We start from the raw sequence: 16,594 nt of genomic DNA on the forward strand, positions 1-16,594 counted from the left end.
AGACTCCCAGGAGGCCACCTATTCAGACACTGAATAGGCCCATATTTGCTTAGCTTCAGTACTGTTACCACATCACATCATTTGGAAGGACCTACAGTTCAGTGACAGCGTCTTTTTGGCATGCAGAAGATCCCAGGTTCAATCCCTAGCATCTCCAGTTAAAAGGATCCAACAGTAGGTGATGAAAAATACCTCCGTCTGAGATCCTGAACAGCTGCTGCTACTCTGAATTGACAATACTGACTGTGATGGACCAATGGCCTCCTTCAGTAGAAGCTTCATGTTTGATGACATCCCTTCAGATCATGCCCTTGGACTAAAGGGAAAGATTATCATATGCTTCTTATCCCCAACATTTAAATCAGCTCTTAATCCTGACTGAAAAATTAACCAAAGTTAACAGACACTACTACTATGGGAAGCAAGCTTACACCCAAGCTTGTTTTAAAACTGTGTATGTTGTCCTCATCAAAGACCTTGACAGCAAGTGTCCCATTTCCTTTACACATTTCTTACCTTCCATTGCACTAACATGCTCTGTTGTGAGCCTGCTGTCTTCTTGTAAGGCATCAATCTTAGAGATGAGAGTGACACGCTCACCCTCCAAGTTCTGCAGAGCTTGGTGCAGTTGAGCATTCTGAGCGTCTGACCACTGCAAGTAAGAAACAGCCACAACAACAATGTACTGGTAGGCAAAGCAATAATGGCAATGAGCCAGGAAGGTTCCTGTAAAGAATGTCTGGTCACAACACACACATCAAAGGACAGAACAAAGCAGTCTGTTCCTTTCTTTAAAATGGGTCTGCTTAACACTTTAGCAGAGGAAAAATGATAGCTGATGCATTCTCTTCCCTGTGAATGGCAATGATCTGCTCTTCTTTCTAAATATTTTACATGGGTGGAAGTATTTTATCAAAAACAACTTTCTAAAACAACTCTGCAACAAAAAGATGTATAGTTTGGGGAAAACTGTAACATTGGTGCAAATAATGTGCTGTATTTATAGCTGTTTCTTGTAGAACAGGAAATGGATCAAAAAGTATTTGGAGGAAACTTAGTGATACTTCTGCTGAAAAAGGAATTGATAGTTTTCAGTTTCCTCTGTCGCTGCTTTCACACAGAAACTTTTCCTAGAACGCAGGAGGTTCCAAATTCAAACAGGAGCTTTCACATGATGTTGAACTCACTATGGGCACAGTTCCTGGCCCTCTTTCCTTTGATCTGGCTCAAAGAAAGAACTGAGAGGTAGCTGTGGGTGGAGCATCCAAGTGGATGCTCTATCCGCAGTCAATACAGGGAGGCAGCAGAGCTAAACTCCATGCTCAAAATGGCAGAGCTAAGCTCTGCTTTTTCATCCTTCCTTTTGTTTTTTAAAGGGGAAAGGGGGGAGTTGCTGGATAATGCAATCTTTGTTGTGTCTGAACTTGTGTGCAGATGCTGTGAAGAAAAAAGAGGATGGTTGAGAGGTAGCAGCAATAAGTGCTTTGGGAATGGGGCATATGTTTCCACCACTTGCTGCTGCCACCACTACAGAGTGGGTGCATCTTTGTACCCCCTTGTGGAAACAGCCTAAAAGAAAATATATTATACAAAAATTTCAGAATACTGCATTTGCTGCTGTGTTTGCTAAGGGCCAAACTGTCTTCAGTATCTGCTGTGAGTCATGTTGGGGTTCCCCAACCCGCTTTTACAGACACAGGTCACCTCTAGAATGAATGTTCCCAGGCACTCTAGGGCCTGATTCAGCTTGGAAACATGGTGTGGTGGAAGCAGAAGTCTTTGTGTGATTCATCTGTCTCATGGAAGAGAGGCCTCTATGTGGATGAGATAAATGGCACTATCCTCAGCAAATCAGCACTGGATTGGACTGTAAAGTTCAGGATGGAAACCAACATGTGTTTAGTCATTTTCCAGGTGATTCTGTGATATTAGTGATCATTACTCCCATTTATAGGTCTGTCAAAACTGATGGTCTGGTGTGAAAAGTGTGGCTGGATTACAGCTTCACAAAAAACTCAAAAATTACCTGCAGTTTGTTCTCCAAGACACGAAGCTTGTTTTCTAGTTCCATGTGCTTGTCAGCTAGCTGGCTCCAATCATTTTTTATTGTATTATAATGTTCTTTCCAGAGGCTGCAGTCTTCCTCTACAACAGCTAATGCTCTCTAGGAAGAAAAAGAGAAGTGAAAGAGTTAGTAGTATTTCCTTCTTAACACACACATTCCAGCAAGCAACAAAAATAGAGGGATTAGAAGAGAGTCCATAGTGGATGCAATGATTTTCCTGTTAGGCCTAAACCATGATGGGAACTCAAGAAAGAATAGCAGAAAAACTGCTTATTGTGCTCTTCAATGGCATTATTTTCTCCTTCCTTTAACCAATACACATTTTATTTTTTTTCTGTCACTATAGGTGTTACACTACAGTTAAACCAAAGTAAATAAACTGGACTTTTGGATTAACAAACATATCACCTGTAAAAAAAAACTTTTGCGAAGAGCACATGACTTCCAGAAATATTTTCTTGCACCCTCTGGAACAATAGAGGATTAATTAATTTTCCTCTGACAAAGCAGCCATTTCTGTCTGAAGGACAGCAGTGTGACGCTGAAAAAGTTCATCCATTGTATCCTACTTCACTAAGGGATCTTCTGTATCTTTCTATGTGGTGGCATCCAGTCTCTATGCACTATGTGCTTTTTAGTCCTTCCCTTGTAGGTAGTATGTGTATGTGAACAATAAAAAAGCAGTAGTAAACGAGCAATAACAGGCTTCCAAGATATTGAAATGTATGTATTTGTTTCTGATGTAAGTCACCCTGAGCCCTGCTTGCAGGGAAAGGTAACCTAGTAAATTGAAATAAATAATAAATATAAAAATGCAGGTACTTTTAAAGCAGGGGTGTCAAATGTCCGGCCTGCCTTTGGCTTTAATCAGGTCTGTGGGGCTCTTTCCCTGCTCCCCCTCCTGTCCTCACCCTTTGAAGCTCCTAGGCTGCTGAAGTTCCCAGCTCCTTCTTCCTTCTCTTTGCAGGCTGAGGAAGGAAACAATTCTGGGCTTGCAAAACTGCAAAGAAAATGTGGAATTGACTTTCCATTAAGGTCTTTGTGCCCAGATAGACTAGTATACCGTTTTTGCACACAGCTAACCTCGCAGTCACAATCCTGTTCCCTCCGCAGCATCCGGTCGGATTTCGCACCATCTGCGCCAGAGTTACAGGAAGTGCTGCGGCTTTTGCGTAGCAAACATAAACCGCTAAAACCCAGTTTACGTTGCTACGCAGAAGCTGTGGCACTTCCTGTAACTCCGGCGCAGATGGTGGGAAATCCGACTGGACGCTGCGGAGGGAACAGGATTGTGACTGCGAGGTAAGCTGTGTGCGAAAATGATAGTAGTCTGGGCACAGAGACTTTAGTGGAAAATCCATTCCGTGTTTTCCTTGCAGCTTTGTCTGTTCTGCAATATATTTTAATGCAGTGGAGCTCCCTGCTGGAGTTGTGTGCCCTTGCAAATAAAGGGCTGATGCTTTGAGCCAGCAGGTCTCTGCTGAATGGACCTTTGAACTGGTGCCTAGTGAGTACTCTAACCTGGGAACCCATAGCCAAAGAGGGATATTACTCTGAAGATGCATTGCCAATCTGAGTAGACCTGGGGACAGGGAAAAACGATTGCGATGCCCAGCCATTTCATGTTTTCCTAAACCCAGAGCATTTTATATTTGTGTTTTCTATTTTTTGCTTCTGCTGTGATTCTTGTGCTTTTTCTTGATGTTTTATTGTTTGCATTGCCAAATCCCACTATATTCCTCCACCATTCCATTTTAAACAAAACATCACAAAATTTAAGCATGTGGTATCCTTTATAAAGTTTATCTCCCCACTATTTGGCATCGCATTTTATGATACTTGTGGCTGCCCCACAAAATCCCATTTATGTCAGATCTGGCCCTCATAGCAAATTAGTTTGACACCCCTGTTTTAAAAAGTGTTTATATGCGTTACTGAACTAATTGATGTCCAAAACTGTGTGTGCAGTTTTGATCTTAGGGCTCTGTTTGGCCATGCCGCAATTGCACTGTAGCAGATATGGGTTAGGTCCAACAGTTTCAGCTTAAGGACAAGAGTGCTATCCATCCCACTTGCACTGAGCTAGGGATGGAGCATTTGCATCTGTATGATTATTCCTTTTCACTGCATACAAGTGTAAAGGGACAGGCTCATTGCAACAGAATTCCTCTTCTGCTTGCAACTTGTGTGCTCTACTGTCTGAAAGAGGCTGTTGTAGAAAATTTACAAAGCAGGCCATAAAATAAGTTTTTTCCTCTGTTGTGTAAGGCTATTCACTGCTGGCAGCATGAACAACAACGACAACAGGCACTTGAAGAAAGAAATGGAGAGAGTCATTCTAGCTGCAAAAGAGCAGGCACTCAAAACAAATGTGCAAGACAAGATTCAGAAGACCCGTGACAACAGCAAATACCAACTTTGCAAGACAAAGGATGAAACGGTCAACCATATGGTCAGTGTCTGCAGTAAAATTGCTCAAACTGACTCTAAAGAATATAGCAATTGATCCAAATCCACATAAATCCCCTATTCCATTCAGCAATGCGTTTATGAACCAAACAGACTTGACAGAAAAGACTTGTATATTGAGTGGCTTCTGTGGTCCCAGGTGGCTGCTGTGAAGGCTGGGGAAAGGGTTGCTGAGGAAGTGAGTGGTTTAACTCTTTCTTGCTCTGCTTCTTCCACACGTTCAAATGACTCTCCAATGCTTCATTTGGATTTTGCAAGAGAACATGCAGATTCCTGCCACAAGATGGAGTGATGAGATTAGGCATCGGCACAAACCTAAAAAAATCTGGTGTGGGGTGGCCCATGAACTGAACCCGGAATCGAGCTGGTCTGGTGAGTTTGGTTCCCCCTTTCTCCTTGCTGCAGCTTGCTGTGGGCAGGGGAAAGGGAGATTGCCCGTGAAGGGTTAAATGCCTGATAGCCATTCAACCTGTCTGTTTTACTTCTCCCCATTTTGAAATGAGGAGGAGTGAAACTGATGGGTGTAATGGCTGGCAGCCATTTCAGCCTAACAGCAGGGTAGGTGCATGTGTCAACTGTTGGGCTGAAATAGCACCAGTCATTTAAACCTAACAGGTCAGCTGTGCTCAGCTGTTAGGTTTAAATGGCCTGAACACCTAAACTGGACAAAAAGTTCAGTAAATATTCAGAGAAAGCATCTTCCCTAAACAGCGGATTGGGGGCTCTGAACCAGCCCAAGTTCATGCCCAAAGTTTGGCTTATGAGCCAGTTTGTACCCATCCCTAGGTAAGATACTTCAGAAGCACACCTGTCACATTGCATGGGAGCTTTAGTTTTGATTCTGAGGGCTGCTCAACAAAAAGCAAGCTTCTGATATGGACGACCCTAACTTCCTGCGAGCACAGTATGCAAACCCAGCCATCCCAGGCTGTCATTCTATGCCTACCTGGGCATTTTGGAGCTGTCTTTCTGCTTGCAGTTTCTCCTCAAGTAATTTCTGAAGAGAGTCTTTTGCTTTTTGCTCATAGTTCTGCTTCTGGGCCTCCATCTCCAGCAGAATTTTCTTCAAACCTTGCTTTGAGTAAATCTAAAGATAAAACCCCCCAAGAGCTAAAGAAAACTTCCTGATTTCAACAGACAGGAATATATTACAACCAACAAGACCTATGGCTCACCAAAGTAAACATTCGACCTTGGATGTTCTTTCAGTGACACAGTGCATTAAATTCAAGTTGCTCCATCATTCATGTTAATGGCAGATTATAGCTGGACTCCTCTACAGCCTTTTTTGAAATACTGAATTTAAATTTACTATAATATAGACTAAGAACGGCCAAACATGAGCCCATCACAAGCCAATATCAGCCTCCAAATCAGTGTTATCTGGCCCATGAATGATATCCCCATTAAAATGCTAACTCAAATGTGGCAATATAATTGCTGATGGTTTTACAAGGCGTCATCATGTTCATTTTCCATAAATATTGTATCACTATCTCATGTGAATTCTAGAAAGACAAGGCACCATTGTTTCATGTGTCTTTTTCATCTGAATATATGTGCTCCAAACCTATGAAGTAGTACATCTCAGTGATTCCCCCATTATTAGAGAGCCTAAACATCTATGCTCAATAGATCAAGTTTTGGCATTAGTATCTGAAGAACAGAGAAGTTCCCAAGAACACAAAAGCTGCTCATCTCTAACATAGGTATTAAAACTACTGAAACAGGCATTACCTGTTTCATCAAGACATTACCTGGGTGGAAGTCTGCAGCTGATTCTCTAACACACTCACTCTGCTCTTGAGTTTGTCTTCATTTATCTGACCCTATCAGGAAAAAAAATAGTTGGAAATTTTGAACCACCAGACTACAACAATTCATCAAAGGTAACAAAAAGACCTGCTGATACTCTGCATTGGTTCATTTATATTTTCTGTAACCCCCCTCCCACACACACACAAAGGCTGCAATCCAGCCAAAGATAAATTTCTAAATATCAGTGACAATTAAAAGTGCTGAATGTTGGTTGAATCCTGCTAAACTCTGCTTCCTGTAGGTAGAGATGATTGCCTGCATAATACAAGGAAGGTTTTCTAAACTATTGTTGTAGATATGGGTAGTGAGAGAAAAGTGGAAAATGGAGACCACCTATGGCTGAATAAAAGGACCCTGGTGAAGTAGGTCTGGAATTATCTGGAACAGATGCTTGCCAGAGATGAGAAATGTCCCCACAGAGGGATTTCCATTTTGATAGGCTGACTGGTGCCATTGTGATCATTACTTTTATAGCAGAAGATCCCTGAACAAACTTCCTCCTGGTCCACAGTAAGGATGTACACTTCATGAGGAAGGTTTCAGCCATAAAATTATCTGAACCTAGAAGGTAAGTAGAAACATCTGGGATGGCGTGGAGTGCAGATGAGCCTAAAGAAGACACTTTACACCATTGCTTTGTTACTTCTTCCTGCTAATCCTTCAGTAGAAGTTGGCTGGCTTGGTCTCCTGAGGCTTTGGTGCAGTAAAGGCAAATACCATGCTTCCAAAACCACTCCTTTTGGCCATGGTGTTTTGTTGCTCTGAAGTGCTGGCACCCTGGCTTGAATCAGAGATTGGAGGAGGAATGCAGGTGCTCTTTATGGTATGACAGAGCACATGAAATATAGTAATCCAGGCTGTGGCCTTCCTAGCATTTCTAGGTCCTCCCAGACCACTGCTTCCAGGTCCTTCCCTATCACCATAGCAAGGATGATCAAAGTGCCAGTAAGGATGGAAATGTCAGTTTTTGGCATCTGCTGGTTTGCTGAACAGCGTTTCACTTATTCCCCTCTTTTTTGAGCCTTGGAGATTCCTCTTGTTACAGGGAGGAAAAGGTTTCAGGAAGATATGTTTAGCCCTTCCTTCCAGTTCCCTCAAGACAAACTAGCAAGAAATATTCCCCTGCTAATGGCGGAGGGGAGGGGTGGCGGGGGAGGGGGAGGGGGGGAAGAATAGGCTAGATAAACTAAACTAATCTATAATAACACTGTTAGGAAACTAAATCAGGCTCAAAGGCCTAGTTCTGCAAAATGGCATACAAATACAAAATCTTTTTCTTTGTTTATGCTGCTGATTTAACTCTCTTCTGCAGTTAAAGCAAAATTTAATCTTGGGGCAGGCAAAATAGAAGGCAATTTACCCTCGTCTATATGAAAGATATAAATACAAACATGCAGCGCTGCTCCCTAGTAGTTAATATTTTTAAAGATGAAGGGGCATTTCTAAAAAGCAAGGACACACACACATGAATCTTAACCTAAACCTTGGCCTCAACTCTACTCTTGTGTTTTTCCAAAGTATTTTGAAACACTGAAAATGTAAGAGGCCACCTGTGGGGCTGAAGAGTTCTTTTTTTAAATTTTCATCTGTCTCCCTACATTTCCAAGGACTGAACATCAGCTCTCAAAGATTCTGATTTACATTGTTTTTTAAATCCCAGCAGTAGATTAATAATTATTTCCCTGAAAGTAAGCAAAAGCTGCAGTGAAATCTATTTTCTCATACAGAAGCACTCAGAGATAAAGTGCACTCCCACCTGTTGCTAAGCTGAGGTTTCACAGCTACTTCCTGCCAAGAATGGTGTCAAGCTGTTTTTCCCTGCATTTAGTAAATCTGACAGAAGTGTTTCACAGAGGAAGTCTCAAACCACAATGCATCAAAAAGTGCATCCTGCGTGGTGTTTCTGATCTGACAGAACTCTTGCTGGTCTTATTTTTCAGTTTTTTTCCCCTAGGGCAAGCTACTTTGAATCACAATTTTTCTGCATGAGGAGGTTAAATGTTCAAAACAGGCAAAGTCTGATTTTGAAAACTATCTTGGATGGAGAAAGAGCTAACATCTTCTAGGGTATGGGTGCAATTTGATCACACCATCACCACTGCAATTCAAGAAGCGATTTCTTCTGTCTGTGTACTTATGTAACAAAAAGCCACCACAGGGAACCTGATATACACTGAAACTATGGCACTCAGGAAGAAGGGGCTAACTCTTCCCCTTACACCTTTCCTGAATTGTAAATGCCCCCTCCCCCTGGATGTTTGGAAGAAGAGGGAAAAAGACAGGCACAAAACGCATACTTCTCTTTCTTTCCTCACAGGACTTGAAGTACAGAGGAAGGCATCCAAGATGACTAGGGAGTTGGAGCACCTTCCCTAAGGGTTAAGAAAGGAAAGGAAAGGTCCCCTGTGCAAGCACCAGTCATTTCCGACTCTGGGGTGACGTTGCTTTCACAACGTTTTCATGACAGACTTTTTATGGGGTGGTTTGCCATTGCCTTCCCCAGTCATCTACAAAGGGTTAAGAAAAGAGATGGCTAAAGGGGGACATGACACAGGTTTATAAAATTATGCATGGGGGGTGGAGAGAATGTATCAAGAGAAATTTCTCTCTCCTCAAAAATACTAGAACTCGAGGCTGTTCAATGAAGCTGATGGGCAATAGGTTCAGGATGGATAAAAGAAAATACAACTTTATACAGAGAATGATTAAAATGTGGAATTCAAGGCCGAAGAATGTAGTGATGGCCCCAGGCATGAATAGCTTTAAAAGGGACTCCTTTAGATATATTTACATAAAAGGGAATCCTTTAGATAGATTCATGGAGGATAGGTCAACCAATGGCTACTGGCCATGATGACTGAGGGGAAACTCCATATTCAGTGGCACTAAATATCTGAATCCCAGAGCCAGGAGGCAATATCAGGTGAAGGCCTCAGCCTCCATGACCTGTTGTTGGCCATCCAGAGGAACTGGTTGGCCACTGTGTGAGACAGGATATTGGACTAGATAGACTATTGGTCTGATCCAGCAAACTGTTCTTATGTTCTTAAGGGAGGTGAGCTCTCAATTTCCAACTGTGGAAATAGCATGGGGTTGTGTACAGATTATTTTTATTTACTTCATTTATACCTCACCTTTCTTACCAATGGGCAAGGCTTAACACCAGTCACCTTTCCTCTATTTTATCTTTAAAAAAAATCCCATGAGGTAGGTTAGGCTGAGTTTACGTGACTGGCGCAGGGTCATCCAGTAAGCTTCCATGGCAGAGTGAAATTCAGACCTGGCTCTCCCAGATGTTAGCCTGACACTGTCATCACTATATCACACTGGCTCTTAACCTCCCCTTCCCTGGTGCCACAGCTCTCATGTATATTGCTTTCCACACACATCCCTCTCCAGCCACTTTTTGCAGCTAAAACACAGAGATCAGAATCTTATCACCAAGCCCCATACATCATGTATAACTTGTTTGGAAATATTAAAGCAGAGAGGTGAGTGCAACCCTAGTAACAAGGGAGGAAATTACTCCAAGAATGCTTCATCATACAGCACTGAAGACTCTCTAAAAAGCAGGTCTTTCAACCCAGCCCATTCACAACATAGTGGCTGGCTTTTGTAGCTATCCCCCTTTCTTGTAAAGTACCATTAAGTCTTCAAGTGCTTAAGTAGCAGCCCATGAAGCATTTGTGTAAACATTCTTTAAGTGACTCAAGCACTTGAAATCCATTTGCTCTGCTTTTCAGCTCCTCTGGCACCAACACCAACCTCACACCCAGCATTCTTCCATGTACATCAGATACATCATTTTGCACACAGAAACATGGAGAATAAGCAGAAGCAATGCACACCATTACTAGGGATTTGAGGCATGGCATGCATGTCTACATATTTAAAGTTGCAATCCTAAGCTTAGCTATTAAGCAGTAAGTCCCATTTAGCATTGGGATGTAATGTGTCCTTCCTTGTGTTATCCGTAGTTGCCTAGAAGAGGAAAAGTTGGCAGGTGCAGCTTATCATGATAGAATACTGCCTGTCAAACAAAACTGATCTCTCATTCAGTCACCCCAACTAACACAGGTACAGAAATTAGGATGCCCATCACGTACCTTCCAAGATTTCTCTGCTGCCTGCAGCAACATGACTAGAAGTTCCTGTAAGATCATCAACTTTTTCTTTAGCAGTAGTTCTCGATGTAGGGCCTCCTGAAGAAATAAGGAGAAATTAGGCATGGCAAAATATACAAGATATAAGCAGTGTTGTCCCCTAACTCTTATCTCAGTACTAATGCTTCCTTAACTTTGGGGAGAGGCCATGGCTCAGTGCTAGAGGATCTGCTTGGTATGCAGAAGGTCCCAAGTTCAATCCCCAGCATCTCCAATTAAGGACCAGATAGTAGATGATGTGAAAGACTTCCACCTGAGACCTTGGAGAACTGCTGCCAGTCTGAGTAGACAATGCTGATGTTGACAGACGAATGGTCTGACTGAGTATAAGGCAGTTTCATGTGTTTTCCCTGTCACTTTACAAAAGGAAGCAAAAAGCAGCTAATGCTAAAAGGAGACAGATGTGTTGATTTAACCCACTAGTAGATGCAAGAAACACAGCATAAAATCTTCTTTTGGCTGTCTTCACCGCCGTCTCATAGGATTTTATAAATGTCCTATAGGATGCTCTTGCAGCTTTGTCATGAGACTGTTGCCAAACTCGCTCTGTCTAAGCTCCTGATTCAATTGTTTAGCATAATTAGGTGTCTTACCTCTCTTGATGTGAGAATCCAAAAAGTTAGTGATTCAGCTATTAGCTGTGAGGCTTTTGCAAGCTTCTTTGCAGATAAAGTCTTGTCGCTCCACCATGACCTAGTTTACAGTATGTAAACTAGAGGCCCTAAGATGTCTTTGGATTCTGTATTTGACACCTTCAGCTGTATTTGACACTGGATCTGAGGTACTGCTAAACTGACCAACTGCCTTTTAGACCTGTATTTATCATGGCTGGTAAAAGCCAGCAGGGATGGAATATGGAACCCTTTTGGTGGACATTATCAATCTGTCCCATACTTTGGGAGTCTACCCAGGGGGATTAAAAGAGGCCATGGTGGAACTGTTCTTAAAGAAACCATCCCTGGATTATTCCAATTATAGCCCAGATTCAAATCTTTAATTTCCAGGTAAGGTAAATGAGAGAGCAGTGGCAGAGCAGCTCCAGAATTTTCAATCTGGTTTCTGCCTTGGCCACAGGGTGCAGACCACACTGGCCACCCTCACAGACAATCTCTGCAGACAGCTGGATTGAGGCAGATTGGTACTGCTGTTATTGCTTGATCTGACAGCAGTGTTTGACGTGGTCGACCATGAGTTGCTGACCACTGCCTTGTTGAAGTAGGAGTCTATGGGGTGGCCCTTAAGTGGCTTACATTGTTCATCCAAGGTTGGGGAAGTGAGTGGTGCTAGAAGAGGGGATGTCACCTCAATACCCTTTGGTATGTGGGGTCCCTCAGGGGGCAATCATCTCCCTAGTGTTGTTCAACATCTACAAGCACCCAGTTAGTGTGGAGTTTTTGGATGGGGTGCTATCAATATGCTGATGACACCCAGCCAGATCTGTTGATGGGAAACAGACTGGACACCACCCCTAAAAACCTGGCCAAAGGGTGGCTGGTTGAAGCAGAGCCTGCTGAGACTAAATCCATCCAAGACAGAGGTTCTGTGGCTGGGGGGTGGGATTCAGGATTGGGATGCCAACTCCTGGCCCCAGATGGTGTGCCATTAACACTGACACCCACCATGAAGAGTTTAGATGTGTTTCTGGATGCCTCCCTATTTTTGGAGGCCCAGATCAAGAATGTTGCCTGGCTGGCTTCACTAGATCAGGCAACTGGCTCCCTTCTTGTCTTGCCTGACCTAGCTACAGTAAGCCATGCAATGGTCATCTCTAGGCTGGACTACTATAACTCACTCTATGCAGGGCTAACCCTTGAGACTGACTTGGAAATTACACCTGGCTCAAAATGCTGCAGCACAGGTTCTCACTGGAACACCATTAACAGTGCACGTTCAACTGGTGCTTTGCTAGCTGAACTGTCTCTAGGTTGAATACCAGATCAGGTTCAAGGTTCTGATATTAACCTTTAGTGGTCTAAACACTTTAGGATCAAAGTTCTTTTGCAACTGCCTCTCCTAGTACACTCCCTGAAGAGCACTGCAGTTACTTGAGAAAAATCTTCTACAGATCCCTGGCCTGAAAAATATCTGGTTGTTCTCAACCAGAACCAGGGCTTTTTTTGGCCCTGGCTCTGACCTGGTGGAACTCTTTACCAAATGGCACCTGTGCCCTATGGGACCTAGTTCAGTGCCACAAGGCTTGTAAGGCAGAGATGCATATTGTTGAGGACAGCAATGTTTTTTAATTAGCCTGGCCTCTTTTCCTGTTCACTCTCCCCTTGGAGTAAACAATCTGTTTTTTATGCCATCTGAAATGGTTACTGAAATTGTCTTACTGTTTTTAGCTTTTAAAATTTGATTATTTGTAAATCTGAATGCTGTATAGCACACCCTGAGCCCCAAGTTTGGGGGAGGGCTGTCTAAAAATCAGATAAATAAATAAATGCTTTCCACACATTAAGCCTCTGTTAAAGGGACAGAACACTTTTCTCCAGTTATCAACTCTGCGCATCTACCAAGTCTCTACCTTAGGTTGAGGCTTAGATTGAGCAGCAGTTCAGGGACCAGTTCTCATGAGCCTGTCCTCCTGATGTGTTCTATTGATAAATGTTCCTCACAAACAGCAATCTCAGCTGATTATTTCTAGCAAAATACTTTCTCTTGCCTAATCGGTGTTATCACTCTTGTTAGAATTACCTTGCTAAAGGAAAAAATAATATTACGTAATAGTAGATTATTGATCCATCCACTACTACTTTATGGATTTCAGGCTTTTTCATAACTCTGCTTAATGGGAAGCTGTTACCCACTTAGAAAAAATTAATCATAAGACTTTGTTGTTTAAATCTACATAATGTTCCATAACTTTGAAGGCCACTGTTTCATAGTAGTTAGAGTGCTGGACTAACATCTCAGAGATCCAGGCCTGAATCCCCATTCTGCCATGGACATTAGCTGGGTGTCCTTGGGCACACACTTTCAGCCTAAGCTACTTCACAGCATCGTTGTGAAGATAAAATGGAGAGGAGAACACTGCGTTAGCACATGAAATGCCCACCTGCCTACATATCACCTACACCGAGAATACGTTAGCAGTCCAGATGAAAAGCCAAAGAAACTGCAATGTCTATGCAAGCATGGAAATATATACAAAGCCCCCTTCCATGTGCTACTGTTCCCCCTCTGGTAAGTACTGCTTCCTGTACTTCAAGTGTTATATATGTGATCGGTAATGTGTCTATTATATGGGGTTCTTGCCTGGCTCATTGGAGCCTGTAGGAGCTTTGGGACTCGGGAACAGCGGGCAGTAGGATCCAAATCCCTGCTGTCCTGCTCCAATTATGGGGCCCCTGCTGGTTTGAATGGTCCAATAGGATGCTAGTGCAAGAACCTGGAATGTATATATAGTTGGCCCTGTTGGCCCAGTAGCTAGTCTTTGAGTGCAGCCCTATATGATGCTGTATTGAATAAAGAGCTATGTTCACTACCACCTTGCCTCTTCCATGTGTTGAACCCACTATATATAAATAAAGAGATAAATAAATATATTATATCAAGCTTTCTGTATTTCAAGCCAGGTGATAAGGCACTGAACAGAGAAACCACCACCAAATGAGGATAAAGTCTTGGACCAATCTCCCACTCACCTTACGCTGTTCTCACGTTCATCTTCTCAGCAGGGCTTCCTTCCAATTTCACACTATCTGCCCCGGGGCTGCAGCAAGCGTCAGCGTTTTTGTGTAGCAAACGGAAACTGGTTTTTAGCGGTTTCTGTTCGCTGCACGAAAATGCTGATGCTTGCTGCAGCCCCGGGGCAGATAGTGTGAAATTGGAAGGAAGCCCTGCTGAGAAGACGAACATGAGAGTGGCGTAAGATGAGTGGGAAATCCGTCTTGGACTAATGGGCCCTAAATTAGATTTCAATTAAACTTGTCCATGAAAATCCTCAGATTTTTTTAGTGCTCTAACACTACTATCTTCTATTTAAGAAATCTCATTGCCAGTTCTTTCTTGGGGGAATTCTTCCCCTCCCCCAAATTTAAAGAATAAAGTTGTTTTCAAATGAATTGATGATTTGTGGTTCAACATGTCTCATAAACAATTCCACTATTTGAATTGCTTACCTTCAGGTAGTTAGAAAGTTGAATTATTTCCTGAAATAGAAACAAATGCATTTAGGTTTTTAATTGAATTTAATATTGTGGGATTGTAAGATTTGCTAAGGAAATGCAACTCCTGTGGTCTGTAAGTACCAATCTGTGAGCCTCTAAGCAAGAATCTAATTCACAGAAAGGAAGCACATTTTCCGCATTGACAACACTAACAATACAATCCTAAGAACACTCCCTTGGAAGTAAGCCCTGTTGAACAGAGCAGGATTCTACATGGACTTACTTAGGATTGCCCACTAAAGTTTCTGTGCACTTTTGTAGTTTTACTGTACAATCCTAAGCACACCTACTTGAATGTTTACTGAATACTATGGGACTTACATCTGAGTAAACTCACAGTATAGCACTGTAACTCTAGGAGATATGATACACTGATTAAAGGCAAAGCCTTCATGGATACTAAGGTTATTAGTTTTGGGGACAATTCAGAACTCTTTGGCACTGCACTAATGTAGCTTTCTCAAGCATATCTGGGACCAGAATATTACACAGCTCAGCAGTCCTGAAATAATCACTTGAACTGCAGAGCCTATTCTGTAGTTCCAGACAGAGAGCAATAACAAGCCCCTGCTGGGCTACCATCCACTATCAACCCTGGGCTGGATCTCCTAATTTGTGATCATACATATGATTTATACATTTATGAAGATAAATTTCCTCGAGGAAACGTTCAAGCTGGTATGTCGTGACAGAATGGAGTAGCTGGTGTTAGTTTGTTACATGAAAAACAAAAAAGAGGATTGTGGCACCTTAAAGAGTAACAGTTTTATTACAGATTAATTTTTCATGGGCATGATTTATTTACCTACTTACTTCATTATCTGTAGTCTGCCTTTCTTCCTGAGACTCCAGGTGTATTACACAATTTTAAAAAAATGCATCTAATGGTGTGCTCTAACCTACAAATCCTTGTCTTTAATGGTCCTGTTGGGTTTTGATTTCTGTTACTTATGTCTTATGGAAACAGGATTCCTGTCAGGGGTGGACTGGCCATTTAACATACAGGGAAATTTCCCAGTGTGCCACTGCCTTAGAGGCCTTTTGGTGGCTAGGAGTGAGCACAGTCATGCCTCAGGGGGTGTTTGGCTGAACCCCCTCATCAGCTATGGTAGTTGATGTCAGGTCACCAATTGTGTCCTCCTGCGTGCCTTTCACTTTGGGGGAATGATCCAATGGGTAAGCTATCACCCATTGTCTGCCCCACTGAACTGAGTGGCCCTGCAGTGCTGGCTTGAAGTACTTCACGCCACTTAGCTTGACTTGAGCAATGCCATTTTCACTTCCCAGTCTGCTCCTGATTTCCATTTGCTTTTGTTTTTCTTACCTCATCTGAAACTGCTATTCCACAGCTGAAAAAAAACAAAGAACAGGACTTCATCAGAATGAACATGACATTATTATAATTAGGGATACTACAACAATTAGAAGATTTGGATAATAGTCAATAGTGTATATATAATGCAACAAATCAGATCCCAAACAATATTTTGTACCTACTGGTCTAATCTTGGAACCATCCAATGAATCCATACATTGTTTGGCTATTATCTATCAAGCTGCTTTTTCAGTTAGCACATCTCCCCAAATCGAACAAGGCCTTAAATGGAAACAATTTATAATATGCTTCTAATAGAATGACCCCTAATATATCTGTAACAAGGACTGCGGTATATAAAGGAGAAAACACAGAGGGCTGCAACTCAATCTGTGACCCCAGTGCCAAAGGGAACATGCTCTTATCACCTGCTGGTCTCAGAAATAAAAGGAAAATTCTTTCCTCAGTTTTCCTTTTTCTGCCCATACCAATCTGTAATAATTCTCTGAAGGGAGGGGGATATTTCTGTAGAAGGTATTTCCCTGAAAGAAAAATAGAAGTTATAAAAGATCCAAAAATAAGGGAAGAATGGCCC

At 42.3% G+C, this 16,594-nt stretch overlaps 1 protein-coding gene across 3 annotated transcripts in view; it reads right to left on the minus strand.

Annotated features, from left to right (window-relative positions):
* Positions 1-16,594, minus strand: part of TRAF3IP3 (TRAF3 interacting protein 3) — a 58,352-nt gene that overhangs the window by 17,968 nt on the left and 23,790 nt on the right. For all 3 annotated transcript variants that reach the window (XM_060231245.1, XM_060231244.1, XM_060231246.1), the window contains exons 5-11: positions 16,009-16,033; positions 14,637-14,666; positions 10,459-10,554; positions 6,292-6,363; positions 5,481-5,621; positions 2,027-2,164; positions 517-652 (exon numbers count right to left, since the gene is read on the minus strand). In XM_060231245.1, coding sequence (XP_060087228.1) covers positions 517-652; positions 2,027-2,164; positions 5,481-5,621; positions 6,292-6,363; positions 10,459-10,554; positions 14,637-14,666; positions 16,009-16,033 — 638 coding nt within the window. The remainder of the gene's footprint in view (positions 1-516; positions 653-2,026; positions 2,165-5,480; positions 5,622-6,291; positions 6,364-10,458; positions 10,555-14,636; positions 14,667-16,008; positions 16,034-16,594) is intronic.

This window comes from Heteronotia binoei, chromosome 2, assembly GCF_032191835.1.
Source record: "Heteronotia binoei isolate CCM8104 ecotype False Entrance Well chromosome 2, APGP_CSIRO_Hbin_v1, whole genome shotgun sequence".
Classification (NCBI taxonomy): Eukaryota; Metazoa; Chordata; class Lepidosauria; order Squamata; family Gekkonidae; genus Heteronotia; species Heteronotia binoei.